Source organism: Gracilinanus agilis, chromosome 4 (assembly GCF_016433145.1).
Source record: "Gracilinanus agilis isolate LMUSP501 chromosome 4, AgileGrace, whole genome shotgun sequence".
Classification (NCBI taxonomy): domain Eukaryota; kingdom Metazoa; phylum Chordata; class Mammalia; order Didelphimorphia; family Didelphidae; genus Gracilinanus; species Gracilinanus agilis.
Genome location: NC_058133.1, coordinates 150,447,745 through 150,470,050, shown reverse-complemented (window position 1 = coordinate 150,470,050; position 22,306 = coordinate 150,447,745). Strand labels below are relative to the sequence as shown.

Sequence of the window (22,306 nt, the reverse complement as noted above, 5' to 3'; positions counted from 1 at the left end):
CTTTCTGTAGTGATGTCAAAACAGTGACAAAATTCCAGTCTTCTAAACGCACAGCTGCATAGGAAATGTCTTAACTTGCAATCTGTACTTGAATGTACCAAAATGCAATCTCTCTTTCTCTGCTAGTAAATGAGTATGCATACATTTTTGAAAGGGGGGGGGAGGGAAAATGTAGTTTTCATTTAGCTTCTTAATTTATTTTTGACTGTTAACTATAATGATGAAGCTGCTTAGTCTACGAAATCCTAAAAAAAAATCCTAAGGAAATAAAAGGAGTAATTATTACCAGCTCTAAAATATTCCTGCAGGCTATGTTTTTTTTCTTTGTATTAAAGCGATATAAGACAAAGTCATAAAATTTAAGATTAAAAGGAAAAGGCAGTGGACAATATTTTGATAAAAGTTCTGAGCCAATACATATCAAAATCTGATGCAATACCAAAAGAATATGCTTACGATGGATGGTGACTAGCACACAGAATATATACTTAACCATTAAAAATAATATCTACACAGGCACAATAGCTTTCTTTTTCATAATTAACCTCATAAGAATTCTATTGTACTTATGTGGCAGACATTTTACTATGGCATTTTATAGACAGCCCATTCTAATTGGGCCAATTTGGAGACACACAGACACAGACACACACAGTCATAGTGTTTAACAGGTCTGGGATGTTGCCAAGTAATTAATGCCATAACGACAGCATGGACACATGTTGCATTTGAATGAATGAATTTAGATATTGCTAAATTAACTCTTGTGAACGTACTACTTACCAGTAAGTACCTGGCAAACAGTAGGAGCATACTAAATAATTGTTGATTGACTTATTGGGCTTGGAATGTACTTAAAATATCTATGATGGTTATCAGAATTACCTTCTTTGATCAGTTACTTATAAGACTGGGACCAAATAGAAAAGTTTCATCTTATTTTTAAATTGCGTTTGCAGAAATTATGTACTATCAAAAATAAAAAGTTACCCTCTATAAGAGGAAAGATCAGGCATTCCCATCTGTCAAAAAGGATTGCTACAAGAAATACAATCTTAATTTTTGACAATAAAATCAAATTTACTTTAAATTTATATGGGTCTATGTATTTGAAGTTATATCGAGAATGCCAATAAAAGATATTTCATAAATCCCTGTGATGTACTGTTTTCTTGCTAAACGACAAGAAAATATAGAGCCTATAAAAGATACAACCTAAGAAATAAATATATTTATATTGTTTTCTTCTAGTCTACATCATAAATGAAAATAATATGGGTTTAGAAAAGGCAATAGTCCAAATAAGACATTTTGATTTTATTGTTTCGGATAGCAGAATATGTTTGCATTATATTTTTCGTGGCACAGTGGATGATGGAGTGTCAGGCCTAGAGTCAGAAGACAAGAGTTCAAAATTAGCCTCAGACGTTGATTAGCTGTGAGACCCTGGACAAGTCACTTAAACCTATTTGCCTCAGTTCCTTATTTGCAAAATGAGCTGGAGAAGGAAATGGCAAACCACTAAAGGATCTTTGCCAAGAAAATTTCAAATGGGAATCAAAAAGAGTCAGACTTGACTGAAAAGACTGATCAGCAGCAAATTATTTTCTTCCAGTCTTCCTACATTGCAGATGAAAATAAAGTGTAGCTCAAAAAAAGGTAATCCTAGAGGAAAGATAACATTTCCATTAATCAGTTTCATTTCTTTAGTCTGGAAAGACTTCTGGCAAGGAATAGGAAAATGGGATGAGGGGTGGGAATATCCATCTTGATGAGGCAAGCAGAGTCCAAGATCCTTTTCCTTAAGTCTCCTTCCCTCTCCCAGCTCAGTAAACTTCAGTATCTCCCTCCTCCCTGCAGGGGCAAATAGAGACTTCTGTTTGACCCTTCAAATCCTGGTTCCAAGCCTGTACTCCAACCTCATGGAATATCACTCCTCTTTCCACAGCCTCTAGTAAAGGCAAACCTGTTCCTCTCTCTTCCTCACAAAGTGGGCGCCATTTTCTATTTCCATTCCTTCATGGTTGCCATGCCTCATGCCTTACATGCTCCCTCCTCAGGCTACTTCCATCAGGACCCAATGGGAGTTCTCCCTTCTACCTAACACCTTTCTCCATCCTCTCAATGGTTCATTCCTTTCCTTACAGCTGCATGTGCTTTGTGTTGGTATATATTTATATATGTGCATAATGTCTGCCCCAAAGAATGTAAGTTTTTTTGAAGGCAGGAACTGGGTCATTTTTGCCCCTGGACCACCAGTGATTAGCATAGTACTTAATATAGAAAGTACTTAATGTTTACTATCTGAAAACATGTAAGTTCTTAAAATTACAGAAAGAATGGATGGATAGACTTGCATTCAGTTTACATTGTTTTTTAAGCCCTTTCCTCCTTTCTTAGAACCAATACTAAATATTAGTTCAAATGCAAAGAGCTGTAAAGGCTGGGCAATAGGGGTCAGGTGACTTGCCCAGAGTCACATAGCTAAGAAGTATCTAAGGCCAGAACTGAACCTAGGACCTCCCATCTTCAATCCACTGAGCCACCCAGCTGCTCCCATGAACTTATATGCTAAGAAGTCAATTAATAACTAACTTCCTTCTTTCCATGAATTGTAAAATTTTGCCTTCACTTCTAGATTAAACTCTGCTTGATCTTTGTATAAATACTAGTTCTGGACACAAACAAGGAGCCTATAAAGAACTTGGCCTTAGAAAAAAAGGTTTGGTCATTCTTAAAAGAATCAGGGATCCATCTAGATGTGGCCGTTAGAAGCCATACAGCCCAGTCTCCTTTTACAGATGAGAAAACAGAGGCCCAGCTAGTTGTGACTTGTTGTAGGTCATACAGGTAGTAGGTCTCAAACAGGCTTTGAATCCAGGTCCTTCCTCCTGGACTATCAGGGTCTCGTCCAGGAGAAGATAATAAAAAATCCAAAACATTCTATCCTGATAGTCCTCTGCCTCTTTACTGGGAAGCAGGCCAGTGTTTCATTACCTGTTCCATAGGACCTGTAGTGTTTTAGGAATTGATTTAGTGGTGGTCTTTCTTGCCTGGCTTTGGAAATAAGATGACCTGGATTAAGAGCTGGACTCTGCTACTTATTACCTATGACCTTGGCCAAATCTTTTCCTTTCCTGGATGTTTTCCCCATCTGTGAAGTGAGTTGGTTCCAGCTTAAATGTTTATGATCTTATCTCTGGGTTCTGACTGCTCTCCATTCATAGTTGGCGTCAGGAACACGGCCCAGGTCCAGGAACCGTTACTGACCTAGTAGTTTGGTTCAACCTGTGACCAGCACTTGTGTCCAAGTTGATTTCCTATAGTCCAGTTTCCCTGGAGCTGTTTCATAAGATTAGAAGGGTAATATGCACCCTGACCATGCTAAGCAAATTCCTCTTGGCCAGAACTATTCCTTTTGACTTATAGTCCAAACTATAATTTTTCATCTGAATCCTCACTCCTAGTCACCTCCTTTTACTTGAAAACTCTAGACTCCACATTTGGCAGATATTCCCGTTTATTTATGTTCTCTGGAGAGCAGAACCCTTGACATTACACTATCTGTCCCCTGCTGCTTAACTGGTGTTGGTAAGCAGAGTTTCTTCTAGCCTCCACAGAACTTACATCCCTTTCTGAGTCAGTTCTGCCTCTTGCCTAGAATCCCAGCCTTCATCATTTCCATGGATGGCCTTTCTTCTCCAGAAGGGCCCTGGTGCACTTATATCTTATATCTTAGAATTCATAAGAGGCAACTTTGGGACAAGTATTTATTTCCTCTGGGGTATACATTTGCAAAAACTTGTTACTTCAAAAGGTGGCAAATAAATAGTTATAAGAAAGGGTCTAATTCATAGAAAATATACAGCCATATCAGAGGAAATATTAAAGATGCAATTCATTTCTGAAGATCAGGCTTTATCTTGACAATATTGTTGTTACTGTCTTCATCAATGTCACAGCCACTCAAAACCTGAAGTTCTTACCCCTTAAGTCTGATCTTTCAAGGGTGAATAAGAGAATGCTAGGTTAAATAGATCATATTTCTGACAGTGGTTCTTATGCTTATTGTTACGCCTTTTTAACAACTCAAAAAATAGAAAAGTAATTGTGCTTGAATATTTTATTCTTTATGTGAATTAACATTCCTCCATCCTCCATGATAATTTTTTGTGTTGAATTTAATTCTACTAGGCAGAGATTCAGAATTTTGTTTTTAATTTTTAAATTCTCAAAATCATTATACCCATTTAAAAACTGAAACTAATGTACTGTGTGTATATATATATACACACACACATACTTTTTTTTTCCTGACGGCCATTAAGGGGCAAAGCAGAAACAAATATTTGTCTCAAAAGAGAAAAAACAGGTCTTTTAAACACAAGAAATACTGCAGAAACATTTACTTTAATTCAGATTTTACAGAATCAAGTGGAAACAACAGCAAGTAATACAGTATTACGTTCAAAATCAAAGGTGTATATTCAGGGCAGAATTGTACAAGTTTTGTGATTTATCATACACACAAGTGGTACAAATTTAGGTACTTCAGCTATGAGATTTAGTGTGAAACTCAAATTTTCACATAGACTAAAACGGTTGCTGATGAAATTTAATAAAGAAATTTTCATACTCAAAATTATATCCGGTTAAAAAATGGCACAATATTTCATATATGCCCAGTCATGTGTAAACTATTGGCTAAATCACTATGCTAAATGCCAAAATGTTTTGCTCTATCAACTTTCTAAACTGTGAAGGTCTATTACAATTTTAATTCACTTCAAAAATTGGTCAAGGATCCCCAAGTCCCAAAATTTACAGTAATGTGGACATAGATGCCACAAAAAACAACAAACTCAAGTTAAGGGAAAAGTTTATTTTCCCTTCCTTTCACATTTTTATTACTTTTATCAACTGGTACAATCATTTCTGTCAGTTATACCATCAGGGCAGTATCTTTTATTAAGTTATGATATGAAATAAAAGCTGAACTTAGGCAAGCATATGCTTTTGAAAATAGTTTAGAATAATAGTTGCCTGGCATGTGAATCTTAAAAAGTAAATAGCAGTAATATAGTCTTCTAAAAATAAACATGGCAATATGAATGCTGTCACCACATTGTTTTCAATGACAAACTATTATGTTTCATGTATTCTGCTAATGAGTAACAGAATTTAGAAAAAACTTTCCTACAATTAGAAAGGTGTTTGTAAACCCTTTCATTTCCAAGAATTTTCTGTAACATATATTTCTTTTTTAAAATTGCAATAAACCACAGGAATTAAGAAGGATAACTGCTTGTAATAAGCAAGAATTTATCCCCCCCAGTAAATTTGCAAGTTTGCTTAGAATTAAGAGATCCTGAACTAATATTCCTTAAAAGAAACTGATCTTAAAGATTATTGTGCTAAAATGACAAAAATGTGGTAATTTCAGGTTAACTGGCTTTAAAGAGTAGCTTACAGGGAACTGATATTATCTTGATGCACTTCAACCAGCAAAATTATTGATGTATTCAGCTTTCAAAGAAGCTTGCCTTAAATTTTCTTTCTATATGCAATACTTTCAGCGCTAAAAGAAACATTTGCAATCAAATTTACCTCTTTGTAATAAAATTAAATACCACCATCAATTGTAAAGTGATTATATAAAAATTAGAAATTGGGTTTGGAAAAGAAATGAATCTAGTACACAGCTTTCCCCCCTTATATAAAGGTCAACGGCGGAACAAAATTTAATTTTAAACAACTGGTTCCACTATATCATTATTAAACACATTTTAGACTTTGGCAGGCTAAAGTATGGGCTTAAGGGCACTTGTTATTCACTTGGTAAAAAATTGAAGGTCTAATACACAAAGATTATTTAGAACTCTTACCCGCATTACTACCACATATATGCAAACTTCCACATTGAACACCAACAATACAACTACCACAGTTTTAAAAATTATCAAATAGCTAATCCTGGCCAAGGGTACTTTTAATTCTAGATTTAGAAAGTGGAAGTTCACTACTTCTGAGTGGTGTGGTGGCATTATGTCCAAGTTGACCACATAAAGTATCACATATATACAGTGAATTTATATATTCTTATTAGCTTGTTTAAATAACCCACCTAAGAAAGTTAGGCTGAGAGTTAGGGGATTGCATAGATAATTTTTAAAAAATAAAGTTCTTTAAAGTGGTTTTTCTTTTTCTACTTAAAACAAATTTTTGGCCTGTAACATCTGAAAATAACATTATAGATTTACCTAATCCCAATAGAATCTGTTTCAAGAAGTTACCTGCTAGATATATATTTAGTACACCAACAGAGTATATGGAATACCTACATTTTTTTTTTCTTTAAGGAAAGGGAAATATAGAAATCTGTGTCTTGGTCACAAGTTGGGCAATTTCTTAAAAAAGATAATGTGTGGGTTCTAAGAATGAGAAAACTCTTGGACCAATTAAACAGACAAACAGATGACTGGGAATCAGAGAGAAAACATTCATCCAATTCTATCAGAGGAAGTTCCCTTATATCAATGAAGAGAAAAAAATCAAACAGAAAGAGGATCTTGAATACACTCAAGAAATTCCTCGAATTACACATTTAAAAGACTGCCAATTATGTTTATAATTCTGCAGGAGAAATAAATGAGCTAACAAAGTTGGGCACAAATATAATGCATAACCATGGGGAAAAAACACATGGAGAAATTTCTTATCACAGTATCAGCATTTTTCTTTACTAAGTAAAACATTTGTTCCCTAGTTCTCTTTCCCATCACAGGGGACTATAACGATGTTATTAGATGGTTACATAATTTAAGGTTTTTAAGGTTAGACAATTGCCTGGGAAAAACAGGATAACAAAATGAGAAAAATAAACTCTAAATAAAAGGTGGCACACTAGAAACATTCAATAGATGAAAAAATACATGAAATCAAACATAGAATCAATATAATTTACATGTTCCAAAACTATATACTTCATTCATAAATAGCTCTAATTGATAATTTCCTATTTTAAGGATCATAAATATTCAAGTTGGTATCTGAATGTTTCCTTCAAGAGTTCAAATTCTTGAAGGTCAGGAAGATCAGTCTCATTCTGCTGAATGTCCAAGATCAAAAGTCTTCATACAATTATTTTATGGTCACCTTTAACATGTGTGTAAAAGCCTTTATTATCTACTGTTTTTCAATAAAATTTTGAAATTCTGCAACTCTATTATACTTGTGGAAAGTCTGTTGTAAGAAAAAAGAATATGTATATTAGTACAAGTTTGATACAGATATTTAAAACTGAAATTTTCATCATAATCTATATCAAAATCTTAAAATAGTATTAAGTTCTTTAAACAGTCCTGTTTAGAAAAGTAAAATTCTTCATGTAGTAACTGAGTTTACAGATGAAATTGCCACTCTACAAAAATAAGAGCCTGAGACACTGAAAGGACTGTGGTACTGAGACAATGAAATATAAAAGAGGGGAGGGTTTAGGGGAGAATTCTCAGAGTAATGTTTTTAAAAGTATGAAAATAAAATACATAGGATTGCAAAGGAACCCAATTACATTGAAACAGTTATTAAATATTAAAAAGAATTCCTGGAACCCAGGTTAAGGAACCCTAAATAGAGGGAGAAGAAAAAAGGCCCAGGGCAGAAACTTGGGAAACACAAAAATTAGGGGGGGGGCATGATATGGATAATGAGCCAGTAAAGAACAATGAGAAAATAAGTCAGACCAGAGAAAGCAAAATAGGAGAAAACTATCACATGCGAATGCATTGCTGGTGGAGTTGTGAATTGATTTGACCATTCTGGGGATTGATTTGGAATCCTGCCTAAAAGGCTTTAAAAGAATGTATGCCCTTTGATCAGCAATACTACTACTGGGTTTATATCCCAAAGAGATTTAAAAAATGGGTAAAGACCTGTACAAAAATATTTATAGCTGTACTCTTTGTGGCAGCAAAAAATTGGAAAATGAGACATCCCTTGATTGTGAAAATGCTAAACAAATTGTGGTATATGATGGTGATGGAATACTATTGTGCTGTGCAGAATGATGAAATGATGGACTTCTCTAAGAACTAGAAAGATCTACGTGAATTGATGTGCAGTGAAATAAGCAGAACCAGGAGAGCATTATACCCAGAAACTATAACATTATGGGATGATCAGATGTAATTGACTGCTACTAATAGCAATGCAATCATCCAGGACAATTCTGTGGGACTTAGGAGAAAGAACGTTATCCACATCCAGAGAAAGAGAGAGTGGAAATCCAGAAGAAAACATGTGATTTATCACTTGTTTACATGGGTATGTGATTTGGAGTTTTGGTTTTAAAGGATTGCTCTTATTAACAAATGAATATGGAAATGGGTTTGCATGATTATACACATACACACATATATGTATAACCCAGTGGAATTGCTTGTCAACTCCAGGAGAGGGGGAGGGAGGGATGAGGGAAGGGAGAAAACATGATTCATGTTAACCATGGGGAAAAATTTTTTTTTAATTTTTAAAAAGGTGTCACAAAACCCCTCAGAGAAGTGAATATCCATGAGAAATTAGTAGTCAATAGTATAAATGTAGTAAGTTTTAAGAATTGAACTTGGCACTTTCTCTCTTAAATTCACCCTTCTCCAAAATTTCCTACTTTACTGAAGGCTTCATCTTCCCTCTAGTCACTCCAGCTCACCACCTCGAGGTCATATTTCCTTTCCCTCTCTGTACCCAATCAATCTGTTACACTGAAACAATTCTACCACCACCACATCTCTTGCATTCATGTTCACTCCATGTGGCAAATATCTTATTTAAGGCTGTCACCACATTTTGCCTAGAGTTTTATTATCACCGCCTCTAAACTCTTCCAATCTCTCCTCCACAGAGCTGCCAAAATAATTTCTCTAAAATAGTTTGACTATGTCATTCTTATTTTAAAAAACTTCAGTATTTCTCTATTGCTTCTAGAATAAAACAATTTCTTCTTAGGCTTTGAATTCCTTCACACTATTGCACTGGGCTATCTAACTTTCTTGGCTATTTCACTAATACAATCTCTCTCTTTTTTTTTTAAACCCTTAACTTCTGTGTATTGGCTCCTTGGTGGAAGAGTGGTAAGGGTGGGCAATGGGGGTCAAGTGACTTGCCCAGGGTCACACAGTTGGGAAGTGTCTGAGGCTGGATTTGAACCTAGGACCTCCAGGCTCTAGGCCTGACTCTCAATCCACTGAGCTACCCAGCTGCCCCTAATACAATCTCTTACACCCTCTACATTCCAGCTAAAGGGGTCTCTATGCTAGTCCACAAGCCTGGCAAGCCTCTCCTCTGTGACTATGTACAGACTACTTTCCAAGATAAGGATACATTTCTTCCTCATCTCAATTTCTGAGGCTCTTTAAGATTCTTTTCAGTCAGTTCACATGAAATTTTTCTACAGGAAGCCTTTCTTAACCATAATCTCCCAAACTGTTGGTACTTTTTTCCTCCTCAAAACATTCATTTTTATGTTTTGTTGTTCTAGTAGAATCTTGAGTTAAGAGCAAAGATTGCTTTTTCTTTTTTCATGGTGCCTAGCAGAGCTCATTACACATAAGAGGTGTTTAATAGATGGCTCTGGATTAGACTGGAAGCACCTCTCTCCCAGTCTGCTCTGTCCACCTGACACTTGTGTCAATATCCCAGGATATTTGTCTCTTCCACCCCAAATGAAAGAACATTCTTTCTTGCCCCTTATTCCATATTTTTCTAGGACTGTTCATGTGGGGATAAGCTTGAACTAGAAAATAAACCAGGAAGAAAAGGATTCAAATCCAGTCTTGCTGGCTGTGTGACCAAAGGCAAGTCATTTTCTAAGCTCATTTCTCCATCTGTTAATGAATGGGTGAGCCTCTAAGCTAAGCCTCAGTGTGTTTTAAGGTCCCTATGATCCTCTGATATGTCTGAATAGTGTGTATCAGTGGCAGGCCTCTATGCACATGTGTTGTATATAGAAAGTCTCTTTATGGGGGGAGGGGAAGTCTGTTTGTGCATTATGGGGTGGGTATCTGTGCCTGGGGAAGGACTTGGGGCACTTGTATGAATGGACCAAGAGGTGTTAAGGAGTCACAGGAAAGAGGAGTCTACGCTCATATGTCTCTATATGTGTTAGTCAAGGAAGACTATATGCGTGGGCATGGCCGCTTTCCATTCTTAGTGCCTGGCAGGTGGAAGGACCCAGCAGGGTAGTAGAAAAAGCAAAAAAATAAGCAATCAATGACCTGCAGCTAAAATAGTTTGGGCAAGTAAAATATACGTGCAGAAGCTTGTAACTCTCTTCACAACTAAATAGTTTTTTAGAGACTTTTTTGTGACACTCCTTCCTAGTGATGGTTTTACATACTGACTTCTGCTCCTAATGTTTGCTTTAAGTTCTACTGATTAAAGCTGCTTGTGAAGGCTATTTTAACCACATTTTGCCCACATTAAAAAAATTTTTTTTGTTCAGCAATTTATCTTAGGCTTTAATTATTGTGTATCAATTTGAATATTCTACTGCTACTTTTCTGTTTGTTCTTTTTGGCCTCTGTTCTTCTCTCTACTCCTGTCATTCACTGACTAGCTAGTCAATAAATCAATAAGCATTTATTAATCACCTACCAAGTGCCAGACCTTGTGCTGAGGATACAAAGACAAAAAATAAATACTTCCTATTCTCAAGAAGTTTACTTTACCATTTTATTTATGGCATAGAGATTTGAGTTCCTTATTCTTATTCTAAAAGTGGATGAATGTAATGGTTACATGGATTTTTCTCTATAGAAAAAAATTACTTCATATAATTCTTGATTCCCCCATCCCATGCATTAGTATCCCTTAAGTTAAATGGTTTCCCCATCCTGATTTACAGCAAAGCAAGAAATTTTATTGAAACACTGGAAAATAGGTAAAATAGAGGAGATTAGAGGAAAGTTGTTAGAGTGATATAATAAGCACCAGGAATAACTGAGAATCCCTAAAAGACCTTGATCAAGCTTTAAAAGTGGGGCTCACTGAGTATCTGACAAAATGCAATGCAATTTGGGGAAGAGAAAAAATGTTTCTACTTCAAAATGTTATATAAATTTTTATTTGGACTTTAAAAATACATACAAATCCTTGGTTCCTTTTTTCCCCCTATGTTACAACTGTGCTTACATTCATAATTTACTCTTCATTCTGGTATGAATTTATTGGAAGCATGGAATAAATGCTTAGGATTGCATTATTCATGTAGTGACAAGTCAATATAATGTGGCATTCTGATGTATTGTTCTGTTTGAAATCTTCAACTGAACAGATCCTACCATGTGATCCATAAGCATAAGGTAAAAATTTTATCATTAAAATGGGAGATGGAAGCAATTACTTACATAAATTATTTCTGAACAAGAAGCAAAAAAGGGTTATATGGAGGAAAATATTCCCCACCAATTTCTAGAACCAAAGAAAGAAGAATCTAGGTCTGAACAAAGTTTTAACTCTCTTGTGTTCTCAGAACTCTATCAATGCCTGGGTGCAAGGTAAATCTCTGAACCTCTAACAGTTCTCTCCTCTACAGAATGGCCACAATGCTTCATCTTCATAGGACTTCTGTAAGGAAAGCACTTGGTCAACTTTAAAGCACTACATAAATGTGTATAAACATTTTTACTTTAACTGCTTTGACCAAACCTTGAAAGATCTCCTGCAGTCAATAAAATAATCAAGTAGAATAATGTTAAGAGAGGAGAAAATCCACTTATTTGCTTCTTAAAATCTGGGGAGAGAGACTAGATATCATGTGAGGTAGAAAAATATCCCTTTATATATAACCTTGCTTTACAGAGTAGAATCTGATAAATGACTGCACTAATGACTTTGTCAAAAAGGCATTCACAAAGCAATGAACTAGAATATAGCATTGTCACAAGTAAATTGTAGTCTGTGGATTATGCATAGTTCCCAGTATGATACTGGGTCTAGAAAAAATGCCCTAAAATTATTTTACCAGAAATCACCATAATTTTTATAGTTCAACTCAAGAGGTGGTATAAGATCTCCATTATGAAGATGATTCTTACCTTCCAAATGCATTTAAAAGAGCAACTATTTCTTGACGAGTAAGTTGAAAACCTTTAGATGGACTATTCTCTGGAAGGTTTTGAATTTCTTTTTCAGAAAATAATATCTTCAAAGCAGTTCCTAAACCCTGAGTCTGAGTGAAATAATATATATTAATTTTATTCTGTATATAGTTAGTATGTACTTAGACTTTTAAGATTAGTTTTAAGACCCCATGATGACAGTCAACAAGTTGGTGCCTAATGGGCTAAATTTTCACTTAATTAACAAATGTAAATTCTACAAAAACTATTTATTTGACAAGTCCACACATTTCAAACTTAATTATAAAAATTAAAAGTACAAACCAGCAGAGCTGAATAAGCCAAAACACTAAAAATTTCACTTTCTACTTTTAATTTATCTATAAAATGAATTTACCAATGCCCTTAGGGATAAGTTCAGTATAACTATAATTATCTCATACATCCAAATATATATATGTGTAGATACATATGTGTGTGTAGGTGTGTCTCTGTACACAAATACACGAAACTTCAAACAATTGAAAACCTGTCAACCTAATATAGAAAACATTTCTGAATATGGTCTAGGACAGCAATGGGCAAACTTTTTAAAGAGGGGGCCAAAGGAAAGGAAATGCTCATCAGTCAGTCTATTTCAACTTTTTCGAAGTTTCACTGTATTATATCCTACTCATTGTATTTGTCAGATTAGGAATAATGTCCTCGGCCAGATAGAGCATTTCAGGGGGCCAGAGGCCGTAGTTTGCCCATCACCGGTCTAGGAGATACTTTAACCCACTACCTGTCTGAGGACATGTTATACTTGCTTTGATGTACAGTCTTAAAATCACTTTTATAAGCTAATTTCTCAGCTATTTTGGACATTCAAGAACATAATGCTTGTACGTTATGAAAAAATGACAATGAAATTCTCACTTGAGGGAAAAAAGTTATGTTTTTAAATTTGTTTCCATTTTAAAGGGATTTTGCTAGTACCTTATTGATGAGGGAGTCACCATTCTACATATTTTAAAAATAAAGCCGGGGCAGCTGGGTAGCTCAGTGGAGTGAGAGTCGGGCCTAGAGACAGGAGGTCCTAGGTTCAAACCCGGCCTCAGACACTTCCCAGCTGTGTGACCCTGGGCAAGTCACTTGACCCCCATTGCCCACCCTTACCAATCTTCCACCTATGAGACAATACACCGAAGTACAAGGGTTTAAAAAAAAAATAACAAAGCCTTGAGTTTAAGTCTCATTTCATCTACTGAATAGCTGATTACCCTGGGCAAATTACCTAATTTCTCTTGATTTCAATTTCTTCATCTGTAAAATGGAGATAATTTCTGAAACCTGTACTCCACAGGGATGAATTGTGGTTCAAACAAAATAATGCACATAAAACATTTTGCAAACTTTAAAGCATTAAATGTCAGTGAGTATTAGTATTAGGGTTATTTTTTTGTTCCAGACCTGTTCATTTCTGGGGTGTAAAATGTTTTCACTACTGCATATCAGCAACTTGCCTAAAACTCTAATGTGAAGTGTCCGGGGCACTCAGAGGCCAAGGGATTTGCTTGGATTACAAAACTAGTAGTATTAGGCGGCTTCCTGAGTGCAAGCCTAGCCCCTCATGACCATGAATGTCTGCATTTCATCATGGTTATGGCTTATTTCTCTCTAAAAGAATAGAGAAATAAAGGGCTTTATATGTCCAAAAGGCAATGCTTTAAAACTGGATGAACCTTTCCTCCACTGATATATGTCTTTTAAAAAACGATAGCTAATATTTACATAACATTTACTATGTGCTGGGCACTGTGCTAAATACTTTTATAATTATTTTCTCATTTGATCCTCAAAACAATGCTAGGAGGTAGGTGCTGTTATTATTTCAATTTTACAGTTAAGGAAAGTTTATATATATATGTAGTGGTTTGTCCAGGGTCACATAGGGTTAAATATCAGACTGGATTTGAACTCAGGGATTCCTGACTCTAAGCCCAGTGTTCTATGCATTATACCACTTAGCTGCCTATAAATGACTGAAATGGCAGCCTTAAATGACTTTTATTTTAAACCCTTAACTTCTGTGTATTGGCTCCTTGGTGGAAGAGTAGTAAGGGTGGGCAATGGGGGTCAAGTGACTTGCCCAGGGTCACACAGCTGGGAAATGTCTGAGGCCAGATTTGAACCTAGGACCTCCAGGCTCTAGGCCTGACTCTCAATCCACTGAGCAACCTAGCTGCCCCACCACTGAGCTACCCAGCTGCCCCCTTAAATGACTTTTAATATTTATGTTAAATATAAGAGCAAATTGTATATATTATGCTTAAATTGTTTCATGATTTCACTGGCCTGGGTATTGCTTATCCTAATCTAGTAGATGATCTAAATGAATTGCCGGGATTGAATAACTTCATCTCCTGGTAACCAATTTCTTCCCCTAGGGATGAGATTCTCCAAAGCTTAACTGATGCTTGTGTTCAGGGGATAGATACCCTCTTTCTCTCTGGACTTATACTTGAAGCCTGTTCAGACTACTAGACCTACCAAAACCCATACTTAATTCTCTGGCACAGACCTTTAAGGCTATTGACTATATCACAATGAGGCAGCAGAGTAGGACTTTAGTGGAGGTATATAATAAGTAATATTTAGTGGAGGTAATATAATAAGTAAATCTTCTCCTATATGGATACATATAAGATTCTTTACATGTTCAAACAAAGGCATTAATATTTCCTTTTGCCTGTATCAAAGCTCTACTTTGAAAATAATTTTTTAGATTTGCAAATGCACTGAACTGCTCCAGGGGAAAGCATTTAGCATAGTAAAAATAATTCTAGAAACAAAGATATACGTACCTGTAGTTTTCCCCATAACCTGCATTTGTCACATCCAACACAGTCCATTATACGTGATATATTCTTGAAATGCAACCGAAATTCTTCCTGACAAAGAAAATATTTTCACTATGTTAAACTAGACTTTTAAAATATATTTAGCTAAAATAATAGTAAATTTTCTAAAAAACAGCCATTAAAATAAATTGTATGTTTAGCAGAACTATGGTGTGGCTGCAAAGAAAAGAACCCTATAAAACCAAATAGAACAGTGACTGTAGCCTTCAGGAGATGAGTGAACCTGTGATATCATTTATAGGAAAGCCCCCTTTCCCTAATAAGGAAATTTCCTCTACCAGGGCAGTTCAATACCATCTCTTCCATTTATTTTCTTATTTAGTTGCCTAGAGTCCTTAGAGGTTAAATGATTTGCCCAGTGTCACACAACAAATATATAACAGAGACAGAACTCAAATCCAAACTTTCCTCTATCCACTATGAAACTCTGCCTCAGAAAGGAATCATATTATATTACTAGAAGTATAGTATCCTGATATTATATACCAATAGGCTGTATTTGAAATACTAAAGAATGGTTAAATTATACCTAAAGCATTATTTTTTTGTTTAAGGCATCATATTATTTGAGGGAGACTGACAAATTACAGAGTATATAATAGGAGAGTAAAGTAGTGTGGTTGAGAAGGGATTGAAAACCATGTCAAAATAAGAAAGGGTTGAAGAGAACATCAAGCAAGGATATGATAGCTGCCCTAAAATATCTTAAGGGCACTCAAGTGTAAAAAAAAGCCCATTGTGTATGGCCCAAGACAATATACTCAGAATCAAAAGAGTGTTACAAGGAAGCAACTTTTAGTATGTGAGGAAAAAGTTTCCAGCAATTAGTTTTGAAACAGAATCAAGTTACACTATAAGGCAATAAGCCTCCTAATACTATGTTTGCAAGAACAGCTGAGCATCTGTTGCAGAGGGATACCTTGGTTGGGTGGAAGACTGAGTTAGATATCCAACCTGTTAGGTTGCTTTCAATTCTATAATTGAAGGTGTGCTAAACTGACAACTTTACACAATCAACTGGCATCACTGTCAATTAATAAAGTTTACCTGAAGAATGTTTAATGAAGGCAAACTTAATGCAAAGCACTGTGCAGGGCACCATGAGACATTTACAAGCAAATAAACCTAAGTCCCTGTCTTAAAGGAGCACAACTATTATACACTCCCACATCTGGTAAAGTGTTGATGCCTTTGTTTTGTATTATAATCTCTTTTGTATATTTGGCTATATGTGTGTCGGAGTCAACAGCAGAACACAAATCTTTTCTCTCAAGACTATATCACTCCCTTCAAAACATCTCTCATTAGAGAACTTAGGTCTGAGGCCTGTGTGCCATGAGCTACCTCTACTCCAAATTGTCTCAAGATCATCCCTTATTTTCCTTCTTTGTTCCTGGCTCAGAGGAATAAGTGGCCTTTTTCATGCAAACACCAATTCCTTGTATTCTTCTTACTAATCTCTTTCCTCCTCTCTGGGAATTTGACTTTTTGATAATTCTCTTAATTTTCAATCACCGCTTATCTTTTGGTTTCTTATCTAATGCTTATAAACAGGCCTAGATCTCGCCCATCCTTAAAAAATAAAAATATTTTCACTTTATCTTACCTCTCCCTCAGCTTTCCATCCTATACCTTTCCTCTGTCAAAAACCTAAAAAAAGTCATCTACATTTATTGCATTGCATCCATTTTCTCTTCACACTGACTTCTTAGTCACTTGCAACTTGGCTTCTGACCTCATCACTTAACTAATTCTTCTATTTTACAAGGTTACTAATGACTAAGCACCTGCTCCTTTTTAGTCACCCCTGCTGGATCACCTCCAGAGGGTGCTTGAGAGTCCTTGGTGATATGAGTTCTAATGAGTTCAACTATCACTTATGTGATATCACTTCAGACAACTCCCAGATCTATCCAGCCCATTTCTCTCTTGAATTCAGGTACCCACATCACCAATAACTACTAATTGGACATCTCCAAATTGGATATAAGTATCTAAAACATTCCCAAATTAGAACATGCCCAAACCTAGCTTTATGCATTATTACCCCAGGTTCTCAACCTTAGGGTCATCATTGTTTTGTTTTGTTTTCTTTTTCTTACTCTATGATTCTACCTATACAATATATCTTGCATTCAAAGTCCTCACACAGTTACCACTCTTAATTTAAACCCTAATCACCTCTCACCTAGATTATTGCAGTAGCTGAACTAGCTGATCTGTTTAAGGCTCTCTCCTTTCCAAACTATCCTCGTACAAAATTGTCAGTGATATTCCTAAAGCACAGGCCTGATCATGGCACTTTCAGAACTCAAGAAGCTCTAGGATCACACACATCAATGTCTTTTTTTTTTGTTTTTTAAAGCCCTTCACAACCTGCCTGTACTCTTCTTTTCACACTATGGTCCCAGGCAAATTGGTCTTGTTGATCCTGGCCCAGGACATTCTACCTCCCCTCTCTCTATCCAGCCTATTCCCCTAAGCACAGAGCAAATTCCCTCTTCGCCTCTACTTTATGGAATCCACAGTTGACTTCAAAGCCGAGTTTGAATGTAACTTCCTACATGATACCTTTCTTGATCCCACCCCTCCCCATCAGCAATTTCATTTTGTATATCTTTGTATATACACATCATCATCTATAAACTGTTAGCTCCCCAAATACAGGAATTGTTTCATTTTTGCTTCATTATCCTCAGCACCTTCAAATTCCTTGCACATAGTAGGCACTTAATTCATGCTTGTTGGCTGTCATCATACTAAATTTATGGTATAAAAACCCAAAAACTTTTTCAGAAATACCATTAACCAGGCTTCCCTCACCTTGCACTTGTGGAATATAGTTTCTTGACTCCAAATGTAAGACTTTACATTATCCCTATGAAATTTTACCTTATTCAAGTCAGTTCAATGATCTAGTCTGCAAGTTCTTTTTAGATGACTTCATAGGCTATATTCCTCTCAGCTTCGTATCACCAGTAAGTTTGATAAAGATGCCATCTATGTCTTTATCCAAGTTATAAATGAATGAGTGAAAAGTATTTATTAAGTACTTATTACATGCCATACATTATACTTAATCATTGATAAAAATGTGAAGCAGTTCTAGACCAAGCAGATTCTCAAATCATTTTATTGGATACTTCCTTCCAAAGTGACATCTATTCACGAGTACTTGAACTGACCAGTTAACTAGTTCCTAATCCATTAAATCATCATATATTGCCTAGTTTCACATTTATTCTCACCTGTCCACAAAGATACAATAAAAAAGTTTATTAAGCATGTTGTTAAAAATCTGGGTAAATGTTAATTATGGCATTTTTTTTGGATCTACCATTTTAGTGACCCTATTTAAGGTAAAGAAGTTAATTTGGTATACTCAGAATTACCTGGAAAAAAACCTTGTTTTTTAAAAATATTGCCTTGAAAAATAGCAGGCAAATTTTACTTTATTCATTCACTTATTGAAAATGTAACTTCAACTTTCATTTAAAAACAACTGCAATAATAATGCTAACCTAAAATAAGACTTGTTATTTCATTACATAAATGCAAAGAGATACCTACTCCAACCAACACAAACTCAAAGATCATTAGCTTCCTTTGTTTAGGAATAATAGAAGCAAATTTTTCCACTCAACTTTAAATATCTTGGTGACAATATTAAAAAAGGAGACATATTTATTACCATATATGTTTAGTTCACAAAGGCAGATGTTTCAAAAACTCTGAATAGGTAGGCTAAAGTACTTACTATCAAAAATATGCTCTCCTTTTGCTATTACAAGCAACAATTTTCTATTAGTCAATTAATCAACAAGCAAATAAATTTAGTTTGTTAATCATGTGATAGCTAACAAAAAAAATCTAAAAATAGGTGATAGGTGTGTTTAAAGAAAAATATTTCCCCCCCCATTGGAAGGCCTCATACCTTCCAATGCTTTCTAGCATTTTAATAGTCCATTTTAATACTAGGTTAAGGAATTTATAAAAAGAATAATGTTATAAAGGGTTTATTGGATGAAAAAATTCTATCCTTCCCTTACAGATGTGCCTCAGCACTCTAGAAATTTATAAAAGTTGAGAATCACAGACATGTAATATTTATATATGATACTCTCCATTTTAATGTTTTTCTATTTCTAACATTCTTCTAAATGTATGTTCGGTTGGAAATAATATTTCCCTAGAATAGGAATTTTAAAAACTATTAGGTGAGAGATACTGATATCAGGAGAATGGGTTCAAATACTGGCTTTTCCACTTTAGCTGTGTGACCCAAGTTGTTTCTTAACATCTATAAGTCTTTGTTTTTTCATCTATAATGGGGTTAGTGAGGTCAAGGTGGCTAGATTAGATGACCTTTCATAAAGTCAATTCTATCACTCAGTGAATTTTAAAATCATTGTTTATAAGAATGTTCTCATGAAAACAAAATGTTTATTTCATCAGAGTTTATGTTCAGATTTCTCCAATTGAATAGATAACTGGTTTAATTCCCTTTACTTCACTTGTTTTAATGATGCTACAAACTAGCAATCAGAACTTCTATTTAAACAAAAGGAACAAAAAAATTTCTTTTGGGAATATATTTTATATAAGAAAAACACAATACTGGTGACTGAAAATGGCTAAACTCGGGTCACATTATCATAGAAGGGTGCATTTGCAATATTGCAGCTTTAAGCTTAAAATGCTCAGCTCTCCACAATCTCCTGATTAAAAACCATTTCTACATCATACTTACAAGGAAAGAGTCATCAAGATGCTGACAAACCATTAAGTAGAAAACGAGTAAAAATAGGGAAGGAAATTAGGAAAGTCTATGTATTTCCTCCTTTTCTGTTCAGCAATAGTGCCACTATATCCAATCAAAATGATTTCAGAGTAAGAAAAGTGTTTGGGAATCAAAAGAACAAAGGTCAATAGGAACTGAAATAGGACTAATTTTTTAAAAACTAATTTAAAGTTTATTTTTAAATATTAAAGAAATATTACTGACATTACCTTTAATGATTTAGCTTCTTTTTGGTTTCCTGCAAACATGGATTTCTCATCAAAGTGCATAGGGAAGGACCTGATCAAATAACAATTTTATGGTAAAAGAAGGATGAAAATGTACACATTATGGATTAAAGCTACATAGTTTTTGCACTACAGATATTTCTAAATTCTAAAATGAATTTATGTTATTAATATCCTGGTTTATATGGCAAAGGAAAAATATCAATTAAGGTGTGGATTATTCAATAAAAAGCTAAATCAAAATGATGGAAGGTATTATAACACTAAAAACTAATTGAAATTATGCAGTAATATATCATTAAGGAAAATGGGTGATTAAAACATATTATAAATGAAAGTATTTTTAAATTATACAAAAAACTTTACTTGGAATTTTTCTGGCTCTAGTTTCTTTTCTAAGTCTATCTTATTGTCCAGGAAGTTAAATAAGGTTAAGATTTTCAGAGAAAAAAGAAGAAAACTAATAAAAACAGCCTACAAAATTAAAATAGCAATGGGTCAAACAGAAAATTGTAAGATTCAGAAAATGAATAAAATCAAAAGCAAATAAGGAGTGAAATTCAGTATTGATGTGAAGCGTCACATAGTGAAGCATGACATTCCAGAAAGAATAAAATGAAAAGTTGAATCCTGGTGCTATACGCAACTCAAACTTGGAGTTTTATCTTTTAAAATAAAAGTAGCACATAATATCTGAAATTGTGAAGCAGTTTCAGCAACTGAGATGTCTAGAAACATTTTTAACTATGTTTCCAGAAATATTTTCAAATAATGATATTCTGATGATTCTTCAAAGTGTAATTCTGACTTTCCTCACTGACTTTCACATTAATCTCCATTTTTTCATTTCAATTTCAACAAAGGCTATCTTTTACATAAAGAAATAGCTTCAAGTGAATGAGATTCAATTCTTACTTTGTATCTTGAAAGATCTCCAACAAAAGGGCTTTTGTCTTGGCGTCTTCTTCTACATTTCCAGTGTAAAGGTCAACAAATGAGCGATCAAAGTATGGGGCAACCTTTGACAGAGCTCGGAGTTCAATCAAGTACAAAAAGTAGAGGTTCTTTAACCTTCTAGGACCTTCCCCTTTGGTCTCCACAGGGTCAAAGCGGTGCTTAAACTCTTTGATGTTGGGACCCCAGCTAGGTTTTCCCCAGGTTTCTAAAGAGAAAGATTTTTTTTAAAAATCAATTTTTCCTGTCTATACGGATTACTTTTAACATGGGAAGAAACATGTTTTCCTTTCTTTATTTCTTTGCTTAAATACTGGCTTTTCACGTCTCACTCAGGCTAAACCGCAGGTGCTACTCATAGGCCTGGTCCCACTAATGCCTGGCCCAGGAGATTTGACTTGCTGTTTTAAACATGGGCTGGTTTGCTCCTCCTTTGGCATTAGCGTTAATACCCCCACCACTTACTTTCCCTTCCTGGTCCCAGGGGTTGGATATATTGATATCAAATTTAGTGCAGACTCACAACACAAGGCTGCTGCAGCCCAGAACTCCTCAATTTAAGAGATCTACCAAGTCTTAGCCTCTCTGGTAGCTAGTATTAGTCATGTACTTCTATGCCCAATTCATACATTTTCCATAATTATTTTATTTAGAGTATATGCAATGTAAAATTTAATGTTTAAAAATCTGATTACCTTCCAAAAGATATTTTGCACACAGATGTAAGTTGATGCTTGCATGAAGCCCAGAAATTAGTTTATAGAATACTCTTTTCTCTAGACATAAACCTATACAGGAAGACATTGGGGGTGGGAAGGAGGAGGGAAGCATATATATTAGAACAATTGAAACATTAATTCATAATTTAGTTCATAAGCTTCATTTAAAAAAAAGGTCAACAATGCACAAACCAAACCATTTAGGAAGGTATTTTTCTACTCATACTTTGCATAGCAAAAAATATGTATCATGGCTGAAATCCTCTGCCTTTCTTGACTTACAGGCAGAATGGCCTGAGCCTAGCAAGTAGAAATAGTTATATTAAAGAACAATCTGTACTGGGATATATGCTAAGGGTGGTCAATAATAGTATATACATCTATATACATACCAAAACACTTATAACAGCACCCTTCATGAGGACAAAGAGAAAGTGGAAACAAGAGTTCCCAATGACTAGGGAAGTACTGAACAAATGATGGTTTAGAAATGTAATGGACTATTACCACACTACAAGATATATATATATATATATATATATATATATATATATATATATATATATATATATATATATAAAAAATT

The 22,306-nt window shown here is 34.9% G+C and overlaps 1 protein-coding gene across 1 annotated transcript in view; it reads right to left on the bottom strand.

The window, feature by feature from the left end:
- Nucleotides 1–4,391: 4,391 nt before the first annotated feature.
- Nucleotides 4,392–22,306, bottom strand: part of ERO1B (endoplasmic reticulum oxidoreductase 1 beta) — a 52,766-nt gene continuing 34,851 nt past the window's right edge. The window contains exons 11-16 of the mRNA XM_044673691.1: nt 21,697–21,789; nt 20,963–21,209; nt 20,030–20,099; nt 14,963–15,049; nt 12,093–12,226; nt 4,392–7,242 (exon numbers count right to left, since the gene is read on the bottom strand). Coding sequence (XP_044529626.1) covers nt 7,182–7,242; nt 12,093–12,226; nt 14,963–15,049; nt 20,030–20,099; nt 20,963–21,209; nt 21,697–21,789 — 692 coding nt within the window. The 3' untranslated portion in view covers nt 4,392–7,181. The remainder of the gene's footprint in view (nt 7,243–12,092; nt 12,227–14,962; nt 15,050–20,029; nt 20,100–20,962; nt 21,210–21,696; nt 21,790–22,306) is intronic.